General features: G+C 43.0%; 1 protein-coding gene across 1 annotated transcript in view; it reads left to right on the top strand.

Annotated features, from left to right (window-relative positions):
- LOC110476133 (uncharacterized) overlaps positions 1-17012 on the top strand; it is a 124291-nt gene that overhangs the window by 55383 nt on the left and 51896 nt on the right. The window contains exon 7 of the mRNA XM_077785752.1: positions 6028-6079. Within this exon, the coding sequence (XP_077641878.1) occupies positions 6028-6079 (52 nt within the window). The remainder of the gene's footprint in view (positions 1-6027; positions 6080-17012) is intronic.

The following is a 17012-nucleotide window of genomic DNA, read 5'->3' as shown; positions in this document are numbered from 1 at the left end:
TTTTAAGGTGTTCTGATCCCAAATTTGAGTGCAAATTCCCTCGGATGGAAAGCTCGGAGTCCGACTGTCCTGCGGTGTTTCAGCAGGAAATTTGGACATTCCCTTCAGAGCTGGGATTTTATAATTCTGCCTCATTTAGCTCCTCATTGGGCTCTGAATTCAGGACTGGGCCCTGTCAGTGTTGGCTCTCTCCTTCCCGTTTTGGCAGATTGGCAATCTTGGAGGAGGAGAGCTCTGGGAATGGTTTCTGTCCTTTTTTCTGGTGGGGTTCAGATGGTTTTTCCTGCCTCTGGCTGCGGGAGCCCCATTCCATACCCAGGTTTTCCCTGGTTTTTGTAGTGTTGGTGTCCAATTGAGATGGCCTCTTCATTATTGGTCATGTTTTCTGTGGCCTTTCCATAAATTAAAATTTCGTGTTTTCTCCCCATTGTTCTGGTTAATGAATTGCCTTTCCTAATTAGTCCATCCCTGATGCTGAATTCTTTTATTTCTGTTGAAATACCAAGAGCATCTGTGCATTCCATGGACAGAAATTGCCATTATTCCGTGTTTTACATGATTTTTCTCCACTTATGGTTTGCTTTGATAAATTTAAGATTATTTTTTTTTTGGGAGCAGGTGGAACTGTATCCCATCAGGAAATTCTACCATAGCCTGTTCCTGAGTGGTGTTGTTGATTAACTGTATCAGAGGAAAAACTCAGACATAAATATAATTTTACCATCCAATCTTTTCAACAGATTTATGTCTGAAAATGCAGGGGTTTAATTCAAATAGTGCCAGATGTGCTTATTATATTTCTGTGCTATTAATTCAGATTAGGGATTCTTCTGTGGGATTTTATTTTTTATGTTTTTAGTGTGAAAACCATTCCTCTGTCAATCTGGAATTTGCCACCCTCAAAGATTTATACAAGGAAAAGATGACAACTGCAAATTCTCAATCTCCTTTGGTTTTATTTTTATTTTAGTATTTTATTCTCCTGTGAAGTCTCTTCTTATACAAATAAGTATTTGCATTTTCTTTGGTAATTGCTTTTTTAATCACCCAAAGAGAAGTAAATGGCAGGAAAGGAATCCAGCATTCCTATGATAAACCTGTCCCACAATCTTTTCCATAATTTGATCAAACTCTATTTAAAAGCTGGCTGGGTTTAGGCTCCTTTGTTGCTCTCTCCTGTTGGGATTTGCTGGAAGTGGGATGGATAAATATTGCAGGTGAAGGCAGGCCCCTGACTTACAGAATAAATTGAAATGTAATTTTAGGTGTTTCCTAAATTACCTAAATACCCCTGTGTTTGATTTCTTCCTTGGTTCTGCCCCTCACTGACACTGAGGTCTCCAGCCCCAGCCTGGGGATTTGCTGAATTGGTGCTGGATTTTGGGAATGCAGCGAGGCAGAGGAGTTCTCCCAGTGGGAATTGCACTTCTCCCATGCTGCAGCTGGTCAGGCCTGTCACCCTGCTGTACCCCAAACTGCTGGAATTCTGTATAAATGGGATGGGGTGTTGTCACTCAGTGCATTCCCACATCCCCCTGCAGCTGGAACACCCTTCCAGTCTCACAGATTCCTGGGAGCAGTGGGCTTGGACTCTTCAGTGCCTGGCTGCTGATTTGTGTCTCATTTGGATCGCAACCGTTGGCACTTCCATGGAAACACCAAATTCCCAAGCCATCCCTGTGTGTGAGGAGTGATGGAATGGGACCCCACACTGTGGGATGTGGCTGTTTCTCCAGGGAAATCACCTCTCAGGCAGTCCCTGAGTGGGATTTGTTGTCCTTTCCCTCTCCTTCCTCCACGTGAATTCCGTCCATGTAATACCAGAACCCCTGGATTTATCCCTGCTAAACAATTCCCTTCATCCCACAGCCTCTCTTAGGCCTCATTCCCCTGGGGTTTCTCTTTTACCTCCACTTGGGAATTTCTCTTGTGTCCTCAGCCTTGCCAACTTCCCGTTTTTCTGGGATTCATTCCAAACATTTGCTGTAGTTTCTGACCTGCTTTGGAATTATCCCCCGTAGTTTTGGGCAGCCACCCCCTCAGACAGCTGGAAAATGTGTGTTTGGTTTGCTCTTTCTTGTTACTTTTCTCCTTAACCTTTTGTGGAGCTCATCAAGCATGGAAAGGTCGGATCAATGTCCCTAGGAAAGGGGTGAGAGGATGGAGTTAAAGCAGGAGGATGGATTTGTGCTCTGAGGAGGAGTTATTAATTACTATTTATTTACTGATTCCTTGGGTATCATTTGGATTTTGCTCTTAATCTGGGATTTTACCACCTATGCTTGCTTCCAGAGGAATTTAAGCCCTGGGAGATGACATGAGAAGATCCACAGTAGGTACAAGCACAACTCGGTTTTGATTTCCAATTTTTACCTGTTTTTAAATTAGGAGTTTGATTATTTTCGTTAAACAGGTTTGATACCCCATGTCCTCTGTGCGAGTCAATATAAAATTGTTTTCAGGTAGCAGGTTTTCCTGGGAATGGTGAGGGGTGGATTTTTCTTTATCAAATACCAAAAGAAAAGATTGGTGTAAAAACCCCCCAGAATTGATCAACATCACCAGAAATTTGTTGGGCTTTTATCCAGCTGTTTTGAAACAGGAAAGTCCTGCAGGTAGATTTTACCCCAGCAGTGTCAGGGATGAGCAGGAGGAGTGGGACCTGTCCAGTTTTAGCACATCTCAGACATTTTCCATACGAAATTCCACAGTGATAAAAATTCAGGGAGGCAGCATTGCAACTGAAAATGCTGCAGCCTCACGAGCTGCTGGAATCCTGGGATAAAAGTTTCCCAGTGCTGCCAAGAGCCACGTGCTCTGCTCCACAGCATTCCCAGTGGCTGGCTCCAGCAGAAACTTGGGCTCTCCTTGTAAACCTCATGTTTCTCAAATTGTTTTCCTCAGTGTTCTCAAGTTTTCACTTTAATATTGTTTCCTCTGTCAAGAACATTGACCATTCATTCCAAATAGCAGGAATAATTTTAAAATATGTTCTAAGCTGAATTAAAGTGTTGTAGTCTATTAATTGAGAAGCTGCATCTCCCTTGAAATGGAATATCTGGGAAGCTAGCCATGGCTCTCCTGCCTATTACATCTTGTTTCCTGGAGCTGTGAGTGACAAGCAGCTTGTGTGGGCACTTCTACACTAAACCCACTAAGTTTAAAGTTGTACGTCTGGTTTAGTGTAATTTTATTAAAATAACTATTTATGAAAGGAGTAGTGATGCAATGCAGTGGATGAACTGCAAAGAAACACAAGTTAAGGGTGTGCTGCATCTTCATAAATCAGCTACCATTAAAAAATGAATTATCTAATCCAATTTTTATTTGAAATATTAAATCTGTTATTAATCACAGTGGTGTTGATGGTGTCCTATGGAATACCATCCTTTTCTGAGCTGGGATTCCAGTGTCTCACCAGACACTTTTGGACACGTGTAAAATTCATTGCTGGGGATGACCTCAGGTCATTTTACAGTGTGCTTGTTAAGGAATTTTAGGGACTTCCTCTCCTGCTTTTACAGTTAGTGGGCTCCTTCACAAGCTGGCACTAGAAATACTTTTATTTTTCCTTTTACTCTCTTTGAATTCTTTTCCTTCTGTTAAGACCATAAGGAAAGTACAAGGGTTTATTTTGCTCGACACCACTCTTGGTAACGTTTCCTCCACCGATCACTTCACCATTTTGAAGTTTCCTGAGGCTCTTGCTGAATTTTTTCACTTAATGGTTCCCTAAATCAATACTGACCTGGGGTAGCTGCTTGTTCTCACACATTGCTCCTGGCTTGTTTGAGGCTCTAATTGTGGTTTTCAGCTGCAATCCCCTCTGTCCTTTTTTTCTCCGAGTGCTGGCCTCGTCCACCAGTTGGAGAGATGTTTTCTGGGGCCAAGCCAGTCACCTTTATTTCAGAATCCTCCTCTCACTCCTTGGTTAGGGCTTATTGATTGATGCCAAGGTGTCTGTGCGAGTTCTGGGGCCAGGGCAAAGGGGAAGATGCTCCACAGCAACTGCCTGGGCTGCTCCCAGTGGGAAACTGCTGAGTGAAGGGAGGGTTTGAGTCTTCCCTCCCTTACACCAACAAGGCACATCCATAACTCCGTGCGAGGAGTGGGAAAAGGGGTTTGGAGCTCCTCAGAGCCGCCGGATCAGTTGTGGAACTCCCTGTTTAGTGCTGGAAGTGACACTTAGTAGACTCCTTCACAGCTGCCACTAGAAATACTTTTATTTTTCCTTTCACTCTTTGAATTCTTTTCCTTCTGTGTTATGCTTAAGACCACGAGGAAAGTACCAGGAAGCTGCTGTTGCTTCCCCTCTCCTCCTCTGGAGCCTGCTTGGCGTTTGCTCTTTCGTGGAATTCCTGTGGGTGTGGTGGTGCCACGAATATCCTAAAGCTGCCAGTGGAACATCTTTCTCCAGTCACTGGTGGTTCTTTGGCCAGCAAGAAGGGATCCAATGATCTCAGAGATCCAGGGTTTTGTGGAGGATAACTGCTGTAGGAATAGGAAATTGTGGTTTGGGGTGCCAGAACCCACCTGATGCATGAGGTGCACAAAGACTTGGGCTGTTGATGTGCAGACGTGAGCACAGGTGGTGTTTGACACCAAATAATTTTCTTTCTCTGCTTATCCTGCAAAATTTTGCTGAACTCAACTAATCCTGGTGAAATTATTTTCAAATTTAGAGTTGTCGTGGAATGGAGAAAGCACAAACCCAAGTAAAGCTTCTCTGAAACTGAAGCTGGGCAAGTTGGTTCTGGATAAAAAGCAGATCCTTCCCTTCTTCTAAAGATGCCAGAACAGATTGCAATGATCAGTTCGTGGCAAGAAGAAGAAATGGGAAGATAATTTATGATAAATTTCAAGATGTTTCTTGCTGCCACCAGGACTAATGGTCAGGTGTGATGGTAGGATCCATATTGCAGCTATAATAATAAATTCTGCTCAGTAATTCTGGGTTTATGCAAACAGCAAAAATCTGAACTAAAAATAATAGATCTCTATACAACCAAAATCTGGATTTTCACTTAAATTTCATTTTAATGCAGAATCTCTCTTATTGGAAGGAGCAGTAAATTCTTGGAGTAGAAATTGTTCTGTCATTGTTAGCCTCTCCTCGTGGGTGTAGATGAGGGTGGTTGAGGCCATGCAAAGCATCACCAGTTGGGACGTTCATGGCAAAGAGCTCTGCCTAATTAAAATCATGGAATCATGGCATGGTTTGGGTTGGAAGAGATCCTAAATCCCATTCCCACCCCTCCCATGGCAGAGACACCTTCCCAGGCTGCTCCAAGCCCCAGTGTCCAGCCTTGCCTCAGGCACACAGGGATCCAGGGGCAGCCACAGCTGCTCTTGTCTGTATTTTCCTATTTAATTTTCCCTTTTGCAGCCATTTTGACTCTTGAGAAGAATTTCCTAAGCTGCAAAACGCCACCAAAAATTCCCGTTGGGTTTTGTTTTTAGCGCAGGGCAGAAACCTCCCAAACTTCTGTGATGCTTCCAGAAATAATCAACTTCTGAACTCCGTGACAAATAGGGTTTGTGTCTCAATTTAACTGCGGCAACGTTTGAGTGGCTTCACATTTAGAGGGATGGCAAACACATTGGACACAGTGCAACATCACTGGCACTCATTAGCATAGTGGGGCCACAGCCAGCAGCGTGCTCCTCGAGCTGCAGATGTGCAGCAACACCTTCAGGAGAGGGAAAAGTCACCCCAGATAAGAGAAAAGTGGGAAAAACTCACCACATGAATCACGTTGAACCCAGATTTGGAGCGTTTCGTGGGACGAGGTCACCCGGGAGCCAGGCAGGATTTGGGGTTGGAGGGTTGGAAGTGGGGCTGCTCACGGTGCCACAGCCACCACGTGGGGATGGGTTTGGGTCAGTTGTGAAGATTTCCTGGGTGATTCCTCCCTCGCTGTTTCCAGTCTGGAATTCCTGTGGCTGGAGGAGGCAGGAGCTCTCTGAGGGTGGGGATGTCCCATGGAAAGTCCAACCAGGTGTGAGCTGATCCGTCCTCTCTTGCAGACTCCTGCTGAACAGGCCAAGGCCAGGCTGCAGCTGGTTCTGGAGGCAGCTGGTGAGTAAATGAGACTCTTCAAAACTTTGCTTCATTTTTGGGATTTTATTCAGGTGGGATTTTATTCAGGTGGGATTTTATCCCTTTGTGTTTGGCAGATGCTGATCCCGTTCTCCGCAGCCCACTTGAATTTCAGGTTAAGATTAAATTGATTTGCATCATCACTGGCACTTAGTAAAACCCTTTAAGGAAATCAAAATAAGCCTTTTTTTTTTTGCACTAAAACCTCATGTTTATCCTCTGGCTCCTGCTGCTACTGAGATGTTTTTCTGTGCTCTCAAAAATTTGGTGTTGTTTATGTTTTGCAATTTTCTTTATTTTTAGCACTGTTTTAGACTAGTACAAGTGTGTATGTGAATATATATAGGTTTGTGTGTATATGTGTATGCGTATATATATATATATATGTATTTTTTTCCCTCCTTCTGGAAACCCTCTGTTTTGAGGAATCTCCTCACGTTGTTCATGTACTTCTTTTTTCCAAAATCCATCCAGCCTTTTGCATTGTCTCTTTTCCAATACATTCCTTGTTCTCCAGAACTTTAATAAATCTTTGAAGCATGTAATTATGAAATGGATGTGACAGCCCTGACCTCAAAAGCACAATTTGTGTATTCTGCTGCCATCGATCACTTCTCATTTTTTAATTTCACACCTGGGAGATGTACAAAAGATAACTGGGGGTTGTATATCATCATGACCTGGGCTCCAAAATTTTCCAAAGCTTATCAAAGGTCTGTGACATTATTAAATTTAAATATCCACCACTGAGGGCTGGATCTTAGATTGAAGCTGCAGGTTGTTCGTAAGGAACCAGAAGAGATTTAATGTCTTTGTGTCTCTTACAATCCAAAATACAGAATTAAATTCCTTCTTGGCTTTATTTAAGAGTTCGTCATCCCAGGCATTTATGGGATCATCCCCCACCTTCTTCCCCAAGTCCTGCATTCAGCCAATTAAATTTAATTTTTATTTAATTGCTGTGAGAAGAGGCTGGAAATGTTGATAAATGTCGTTTCAATATATTTTTGCGTGTTTACTCCTTGAAAAATCAGCACCTTTTAGTCTTCAAACTTAAAAATAAGTTTCTGCTGAGCCATTACCCAGCAGCTTTTTGAGGAGCTGGGGCTCAGCAGGTTCATTGCTGTTGTGGTGATGTTCTATTTGAATAGAATTCAATTTGTGCTTCAGTGATGGTGAGTGGAGCTGTCGTTGTGCACAGAGCTCTGTGCATTCCCAAGTTTGGGAATGAGCTCCTGGAATGTCTGTACCCGTTGCAGGGTTGGCTCCAGCCCCACTGCGTGGGAGGAGGAAGCTGTGCCGTGCTCCCAGTGGATTGTCCCTGGGTCTGGTGTTGAGGAGATGCTGCTCCTGTGTGATTTGGACAGAGCAGGGCTTCCAAATCACCTGCAGGGGTTGTAGGGACACTGGGACAGTCCCTTCCTGCTTCATCCGTGGAATGGTTTGGGCTGGAAGGACCTTGAATCCCATCCATCCCACCCCTGCCGCGGCAGGGACACCTCCCAGTGTCCCAGCCTCAGTGTCCAGCCTGGCCTTGGGCACTGCCAGGGATCCTGAATTCCTTGTTTGTTATTTCCCTATCTAAATTTCCCTTCTGGAGATATTCAGGATCTTGAGAAAACTCGCTTTTAGAATTTAACCTAGATATTATTTTAGGAAATAGCAGCTGCTTTCTCTGAAAGGCAGAAATCAGCGAGTAGTAAGGCAGACTCTTATTATTGAGTTTTTTTTCTTTTTCCCTGGTGGATTTGGAGATGGGAATTGTGACTCCAGTCTCTCATTAGGAGAGCAGGTAAAATAAAAATATCCGCCTGTGTCTGTGGGGGAGGAGGGTAAGATGGCCATTTTTATATTTAGGTTCTACCGTGCTGAGGAGGTTTTTCTCCAAGTCCTGCATTCATGCTGACTTTCTTAAATATTTTTTTAAGTGTAGATTAATGTCAGTATTTTATTCTCATTAAACAGGGCAATATTGGGAGGTACTCAGACAGTTTGATTCTCAGAACAACTGAGTTTTGATTTATAAAACTCTTCATTCCTCAGGAGTTGTTGGTCCTAGCTATAAATTCATATTTCCACGATTTCTTGAATTAGATTTCTTAATATTGAGGCGCCGGGGGAGCCTTTTTAGGCTCCTCTGACAACCTCCCACAAGTCGCCGTGCCCGAGCAGATGTTAAGCAGGCAATAGTTGAATGTTAATTTGGAGAGGGTGGGATGTTTAAGCCCATCAGAAGTATGTTCCATGTGGGCCTTCCAGACTGAGCGACAATGCTTTGTCTCTTGGGAGAATTTCCAAGCTAAACCTCTTTCTTTTGCTCGCTCTATATGGACTCTCTCAAGTCAGTATAAAGCAGATCATCCCTGGGCTAAAGCTCTCCAGCTTTTGTCCGCGGGCTCTGTAGGGCTGTAATGAGGCCTCCTGGCAGGCCCTGCCGGCCCGTTAATGGTCATATGGAGTTTTTCTGAGGCAGACTGCCTTTGTGGAAATCCTTGCTCGGCATCTCCTTCTGGGTCACTTCCTACCAGGCCGGGGCTTTGTGCCCTGCCCCGCGGGCGGATGGGGAGCAGCGTCCCCTGACCAGCGCCGGCTCCGGGAGCGCCGCGCCATCCACGCGGATAATCCCCAGTGTAAACAGAGGATTTAGCTCAGCTTCTGGCACTTACACTTGCCAAACCACTTGGGTGTCTGTGATTTCTTTCCCAGACTTGGTTACCGAGGGACCGAGCGCGGGAGCCGCGCTTGGCGTCGAGCGTGGCTCGCGGCGCCGGTTTTAGGGAGAAGGTCGCGCGGTTTCAAATCCGAAATCCCGAGCTTAGGGCGAACCTCGGAACCTGAAAGCTGCTTAGTGCCTGCTGTAAGTTATGTGGCTTTCTCATAAAGATTAAAATATGGAGGAATAGTCCCAAAATGTCAATAAATTCCCGTGAAGTGGCGCGCGGATGTTTCAAACTATCGATGCTGCCGCCTCTTCCAAAGGGCTCCGGGAGCTTTTCCATGGTGCCGAGCAGAAATTTCTTACTCTCCATATAAAGACGATGACAAAAGGCAATTGATCTGGATTTTCAAAGGTCTGGAGTTGAAATAAGTGACTGATCTATTTTTGGGATCTGCATTTCAATCTCTGGCTGAAAGAGCAGTCAAGAATAGGGCGTTTTGTGCAAAGAATTCGCCGGAGTTTATTTAAAGGAAACTTCAGGACCCAGGCACTAAATGTGAGGTGATGAATTTGGGGGAATACAAATCCCAAATATTTACCATGTATCACATCCAGTTCTGGATATTGGATATTTAACTCATCTTTGAATTATGCCACCAGATTGCTGCCTTTAATTTTGTACCCTTCATCTTTAATTTATTTTACATATTCCTCAAAGAGAAAGTCATGGAATACGATGAGTACTTCGGCCTTAACCGTGGTAAATACAAATGTTTTATAATTCTGACTGCTTTTTTTTTTTTAATCTACCCATTCTACCAGGAGTTATTGAGGAGAAAAAGCCTGATTTGCACTCAGTGCCTGATAAATATAGGCAAATATTCTCTGCTTTTGGGTATCAAAATGGCTCATAACAGATGTGGCTGAAAGGACCACATACGTAGACTGTATGATTTTAGTCTGGTGGAACTAATAGGATCACTTGCTACTTTATAGATTCTTGCTTTTCTTTTTCTTTAATAAAAACTGTTTAGTTAAATAGGTTGGCCTCTATTTTGCTCTTTTCTAGCAAAGCAAAGCAGTCGGGTGGGCAGGTGGCAACAAGTATGAAAAATTTCCTTTTATTGGGGCTTCTTTTCAACTGCCAAATTTATCAAATGTTTATGGATTTCTCGTTTTGATGATGGTTTTCTTTCAGTTTTCTTATTTGTGTTCTTTCCACTGAACTCACTGGCTTTAATTTAAATTTGTAATTGTGCAATGAATTTTAGAAGGGTGGATAGCATGTGCTGTTATAGACACACAAAGGATGAAATAATACTTAAAATATTTTACTTGTTCTGTGGAAATTTAAAGCAGGCTTTAAAAATAATTCTTGCCTCAGAAATTGCAAAAAAATCTGAACTTTTAAGAAGCTTAAAAGTTCTGAATATTGAAAAAAAAATTAATTTAGTTGCTGTGTAGGTTTGGTTTAATATAAAATTCTAATTTTCATCAATTTCAAATATTTGTTTTGAATAGTGGCGGTTGACACTTCAGGTAATTGAATTTTATTTCTATTTATATAAAAATCTCTATTTGGAGAGCACAGGTGTCTTCCTTGAATCATGTTTTCTCTTTGTGACAAATGTGGACGGAGGTGCTGCAAAGGCTTTTGAGGGTGTTCTGTGGAATTTCCTGAACCCCCAGGAAGGAGAGGAATTTTCATCCCTAGTGAGTCTTCACCAGTCCCAGGCTGTTCTGTTCCCTGTGTCAAAGGAAAAAATAACTGGAAGTACTTTGGGAAGCACCTCAGCAGTGACTGCTCAAACACCTTCTCTTCATGTCCTGCTCCAGGGCCACCTGAGATTCCAGAATTAGGGAATGGTTTGGATGGGATGGACCTCAAATCCCACCCAGTGCCACCCCAGCCATGGCAGGGACACCTCCCACTGTCCCAGCTGCTCCAACCCCAATGTCCAACCTGGCCTTGGCACTGCCAGGGATCCAGGGGCAGCCCCAGCTGCTCTGGAATTGCATCCCAGCCAGGAATTCCCAATTCCCAATCTCCCACCCATCCTCTCCCTCTGGCACTGGGAGCCATTCCCTGTGTCCCATCCCAGACAGGAATTCCCAATTCCCAATCTCCCACACATCCATTCCCTGTTCCTGTCCCTCCATCCTTGTCCCCAGCCCCTCTCCAGCTCTCCTGGAGCCCCTTCAGGCCCTGAGCTCTCCCTGGAGCTTCTCCTCTCCTGGCTCCATAGGGGAGGTTTATCCAGCTAATTTAGGAAATCCATCTAATTATGGAGTTAATGAACCCAGTTTTTAGGTTAACTGCTGGTTCCTACTCAGCAGATCTTGTTGTCAAAACTCATTTCAGTGACAGCATCAGGAGAAAGAGCACTTGGAAAAGCTCTGAGCGACAGAAGAATTACACAATTATTTAAAAATCAGGAAGGTGTACATTAGACAAAGTGGCTACTTTTTATATTATGTGTTTGATGGGAATTTCAGGTGTTTTAAGACTGAATTTCAGGAAATTAAGGAAGTTTTTAGCTCACCTGGGAGCTCCACCCCAATGAGCTTCACAGCCAAGCTGGACAGAGAAACATTTCTTCAGCCATTCCTTGCCCCTGAGCTCTTGGCAAAGCTTCATAATCTCACTAGAGTTCTAAAAAAAAATGAGAGTTTATGCACAAAAAGTGACAACAGTAGAAAAAAGAGTCTTTCTCCAATTAATTGCTTTTTAAACATATTAACAGTGTTATCTTTACAAAATTTGTGATTTCTGAAGTGCAGCTGGTTTGTGGTGAGCAAACACTTGGATAATAGTAATTAATTAAATAATTTAAATTAACTTGCAGGATTGATTTAAAAATACAGGATTTTAATTGAGTGTAGGTAGAGAATAAATGTGTTTGAAATTAAATAATTCACTTTTACAATTAATAATATCATTCTGTTGGTGTCTAAAAGCTGTTCACTTCAGGGACCTCTTTTAGGTTCTTACAAGAGACTAAAAAAATTTGCTTTGAACCATTTTTGTTGGATATCAATTTGTTTTTAGAGTAAGAAGCCAATGAGGAGTTGTTTGGATTCCTTAATATAAACCAGAGCCTGTAAATAGAATTTAGAGGAACTTCATTACTTAATGAACATTTATTGCCTTCAGAAATCATTCTAAAGCTTTTAGAATTTCTATTTTTTTTGTTAGATTTTTATCCAAGGTTTTTTTGTGGGTTTGTTTTTTTTCTTTTTTTTGTGGCACCAAAAGTATCTCAGGCTTACAAGGTGCCTAATGGGTTTCTGTAATGTTGCAGCATATGGGATCCAGGATTTTGATGCAAATCTCTCTGCTAATTATGTGCAGATGAATCTTGCAAGCCTGCTATTGATCTGCAGTCAAAGACAATTTTTCAGTTAGCTGAAGTTTTATATCAATTCCTATTTAGCAACTTTGCTGTAATTTAATTATCCACTGGTTTGGCTGTGCAAACCATATGTGGTCGTGGGGCTGGTTTGTTTTCAGCAAGTCTTTTGGGAAATGTTATTTCTTGCTCTTGATGGGGAACTGTTCAGTTGTGGTGTTTTACCTGGCCTGGCACAGCCCCATCTCTGTCCCTCTGCCCTCTGTGGGCATCCAGGCATCCCAGGAATGGCTGTCCAGGAGCTTTGTGCTGGCACTTTCCCCCGTAACATCTTTGGATGTTTACATTTTCTGCAGGTGGAAATGGAGAGTGTTTTTATCCACGGATGTAAATTCCAGTGGTAGATTTTATAGCCTGAATGCCCAGGAAAATGTTTTAAATTGCTCCATCTGCTCTGGCTGGTGCTGTTCTGGTGCTGGGGGCCTCCCTGATTTCTACATGGCAAGTGTGCTGGAATCATCTTGCTGAAAGGACCTATGGATTAGATTAGATTAAATTAATTACAAATCCCAATGAGGGTGGGCAGGCCCAGGCTGCCCAGAGCAGCTGTGGCTGCCCTGGATCCCTGGCAGTGCCCAGGGCCAGGTTGGGCACTGGGGCTTGGAGCCACCTGGGACAGTGGGAGGTGTCCCTGCCATGGCAGGGCTGGCACCCGTCCCTTGCAACCCAAATAATTTCATCATTTTCTTAAAGTATTTCACAGGAAGTAGACATAAATCCCTGCTGGCTTTGTGCTTTTCCCATCCATCCTTTCAGGAAAACCTGGGAATGCCAGCACACGAGCTCAGCACTCATCCAGCACCTTGCTGTGTGCCTGCACCAGCTCCTTGTAACTCCTGGATATTCATTTTCTCAGGGACAGTATTTAATATGGGTAATAACCTCCTTGTTTTAGTTATTGAAAGCCCATTTATCACAACTTTATTAAACACGGAGAACTAAGTGTGCCATTTTGGCCAAGTGCTTTCGCTCGCTCGTGTTCTCTTTGTTGCCCCAAATGAATGAAATTAGAACAAACAATCTCCGAGTCGTTTGTAATCAAGCACTGATTAATGGACTTTGGTTTCACAGCCATTATTCATTCAAGAACACCTGATATCTTTCCCATAAACAAATCGTGTTTGTCCAAATTAAGAAATTAAATGAAGCATTTGATGAGTTTATGATTGACCCTTCCAACTCGGAGCCCATTAGTCAACGTCGTTATCATGCAAAACCGCCTGACTAATGTGCTGCCTGAATGTGCTGTGTGGATTTATTATGATTTCTGATTAATGCCTGCTGCAGGCCAGACCACGGGATTGTAATAATTCCTTGATTTCCATTGGAGCAGTCGCTGAAGATTTTCATCTGTGATGAAATGCATTTGTGTCCCATTAGATTTAGAGATGATTATGAGGTGTCGGCCGAATAAATCTTAGCGTGGAGCACAGGGTGCTTGGCAAGGATTTTTCAGTCGTGGTGGGCTTTTTGGGAGGCTGCCTGTCATGAGCAGGGATTTTGGGGTGGTTTAAGGGGAGTTCTCATCCTTAGGCTTTTGCAAATGTGGGGGGTCGTAGAGGTTGATAGAAACAAGATCCCCAACGTATTTTTATATGTGAAACATTTCTCCTCGTAATTATAAGAGGCTGGTAAGAAAATTTTCTTTTATTTTTTTTGTTCTTTATGCACCTTTATTCTATGAATACCTGTATTTTCTAAAGTATTTTCCTGGGGGTGTTTGGTAACTTTAGTGACTTGGACAGGATTTTATACAACATTTTCTGCCGAAATAGTGCTCTTGAAAAGCAGATGTCAAACTTCTGTAATAGTAGGTTTTACCACTCCTCCAAATGTGAAGCAAGGCAGGTTCGCACTGAATTAAATCTACACCAGATGATTTGAGCCCTGTTGCCCCAAGCCCATGAAAGAATCCATTGGAAAGGGCAGAACAGCATTGTCAGTAAAAGGGAACAGTCGTGGAAACTCATGTCCTTTGCCAATCTCTCATATTGATCACCCCAGGAAGGAAAAAAGAAGTGTTTCAAAACACAGCTTATGTGAAAAATCAAATTAGGTGCCTTTATTGCAGATCCTCCCTTTAATTCCAGTTCTTTTTCTCCCCTCTGTGGCTGCACTGTGATTTATTATTGAAGATTTCTGAGCTGCTTTCTTTAAGCCATCGTGTGTCCCCTTATGCTCTTAAAATACCCACTAAAACTATTTAATCAGTAGTTTCTTAAAGGTTTTGAGCTGCTGATCTGAAGAGATGGAGAGAAAACCTTGGAGAGTTTTCTGTGAGAAATGTGAATGATTTTACAGTGATGAGTCCCTTTGAGCAAGAGGAAATTGTGGTTCCATGGGACAGGGGGAGAGATGGCTGTCCCTGGAAGGGGATGGCACAGGATGGATTTTGGGGTCCCTCCAGCCTGGGACAGGGGGAGAGGTGGCTGTCCCTGGAAGGGGCTGGCACAGGATGGATTTTGGGGTCCCTCCAGCCTGGGACAGGAGGAGAGGTGGCTGCCCCTGGAAGGGGCTGGCACAGGATGGATTTTGGGGTCCCTCCAGCCCAGCCTCCCTGGGGTTCTCACTCCCTGCAGCTCTGTGTTTGCCTCCTGTGCATTCCTAACCTGCAGCAGCCCTGCGTTTGTGTCTGCATCTTCTGCTCTGAAGTTGGGTAAAGCTAAGGGGGAAAGGAAATAAGTTATGGAAGAGTCCATGGAATTCCAGACCGGTTTGGCTTGGAAGGGACCTTAAAGCCCAGCTCGTTCCAGCCCTTCCATGGGCCAGGCTGCTCCTTGGCCTCCTCCAGGGCTGGGGCTGTCTGTGCCACTCGAGTTAGAAATACATCATTTAAAATCATTTAAATATTGGCCTGTACCATTCCCAGGTTTCCCTGCAGTAGGAGCTGACTGTAAAAGTTCATTTTCCAGCCTTACTCCCAATATTTAGGTGCCTTTCCTTGGTGTGGCCCTCCCCTGTTGGCTCTCCTTTCAGCTGGCCATTATTGACATTTTATTCCCAGGCTCAGCAGATAAATGTCCACGTTCAGCTGCTGGAGGTGATTATGTGGGGCTGCCACCAAAGAAACCCTAAAGCATCCTATTAGCAGGGCCTGAGCCTGGGAAGAAAGGCCCCAATTACAGAGCCCTGCCGAGGCCCTCCCGTGACATTAATGGTGTCTTTATAACCTTTTTAACTTCTGCTGCCTCTGACAGAGCGCCATGGCTTTGCCCTTGGCAAGCACAACCTCATTTGGAGAGGATAATAAGTATTTACTATTTAGATGGCTGGCAATAAAATTTCTCTGAATGAGATTTTACGGAGAAAAACGCAAACTGATTCAATTACTTCCTTTAATGGACTGGGGAGAGCTGTAATAACAGCTTGTGGGAGCTCCAATTCTCGTGTTTAGCTTTTTTTCTTTCCTTTTTATTTATTTATTTTATTTTCTACGTGTGTGAAAATACAAACTGATTCTTTTTCCAAGTAGAAATTATATCATGGAATCATCAAGGTTGGAAAATACCTAAAAACCTCCGAGCTCATCAAGCCCAGCCTTTAACACCCAGTATTGCCACATCCACCATTTTCACTGGAAAACTTAATCCAACTTTTCACTGCACGTCCCGTGAGGTTTTTCTCATCTTAAAAGTGGATAAAAATCTCAAATATTGACAGTGTAAAGAGGGGGCAAAGAGTGTTGGGAATCTCTAAATATTCCTACAGAAAATTCCTTTCATCTGGCCTTAGGGTGGAATGGGATGTCAATTATGTCTTAAAAATAGATATTTCTTGTAAAGCCATGGAGGATCCACTCCCTCCCAAGGCATTGTAGAATTTATCAGCTGGGTGTGTGCCAGTAGAAGGGATTCCCCAGGTGATGTGGAATATTTATGGGATTTAGGAAAAGGTCCTTTTAAGGGCAGGCAGGAGAAACAGTTACTGAAAATTTTTGGGTTTCTGGTATTTCTAAGCAAAAAAGCAGCTTGTGAAAGTGATCTGCAAACATTTATTTATTCTCTACTCTATCCCAAACCCAGCTGTATATTAAATGAGTAAAATCATCCTGATCCATGTTTTAAAGAGTATTTCATTTTATGGCTGGATCCAGGATGGATCTACAGGAGAACCAAGTACAAATTTTGGAAATCCCTGAATGTGTGTCCATACCAGAGCACTGATTCCATTATTTTCATTCATTCAGAGAATTCCATGTTGTTGCTGGGATAAAATTGAAATGGAATTAATCCATATTATCTTACTTGATGTCAAAATGTTTCTGTAGGTGGGTATCTCACAATTTACCAACTTCACAGATTTACCCCTTTTATCCCCTTGCATCCATGTGGATTTTTCTCTCTTTTTTTTGGAATTTTAATAATTTCAGGAAATCTGTGCTTGTTGCATTAGGGAGTGCCAGGGACAGCACCAAACTTCGTTAGTGCAGCTCTGGAAGAAGACACAGGATAATATTTCCTTCCCTTTTTTAACCATCAGTCACTGTACGGAGCCACTGCGCCAACAAATTCATAACCTCCTCTGTATTTGATTTAAAAAAAATAAACCCAACCAACTTTTGCTTTCCCCAGTTCAATAACTCCCTAGAAATGTGCTTTTATACAGTGTAACTCACACAATCCTGCACGGGCTTATAAATTGAAATCCCACTTTTTTCGGACGTTCCTGCCTGGATGACTGATGGCTGTGTGTATTTGCCATAAAATTTTAATTATGACAGAGTTATGAATCACTGCTGTCGCTGGTTAAAGTGTAAAAAAAATGATGGGTTTGTTGTTTATTAAACTTGGGAGCGTGGAGGAAGAAAATGGAAAAGGTTGGAGTTGTGTGGGCTGGATCCCGA

This window comes from Lonchura striata, chromosome 10, assembly GCF_046129695.1.
Source record: "Lonchura striata isolate bLonStr1 chromosome 10, bLonStr1.mat, whole genome shotgun sequence".
NCBI classification, from domain to species: domain Eukaryota; kingdom Metazoa; phylum Chordata; class Aves; order Passeriformes; family Estrildidae; genus Lonchura; species Lonchura striata.
This window is presented reverse-complemented; position numbering and strand designations above follow the sequence as displayed.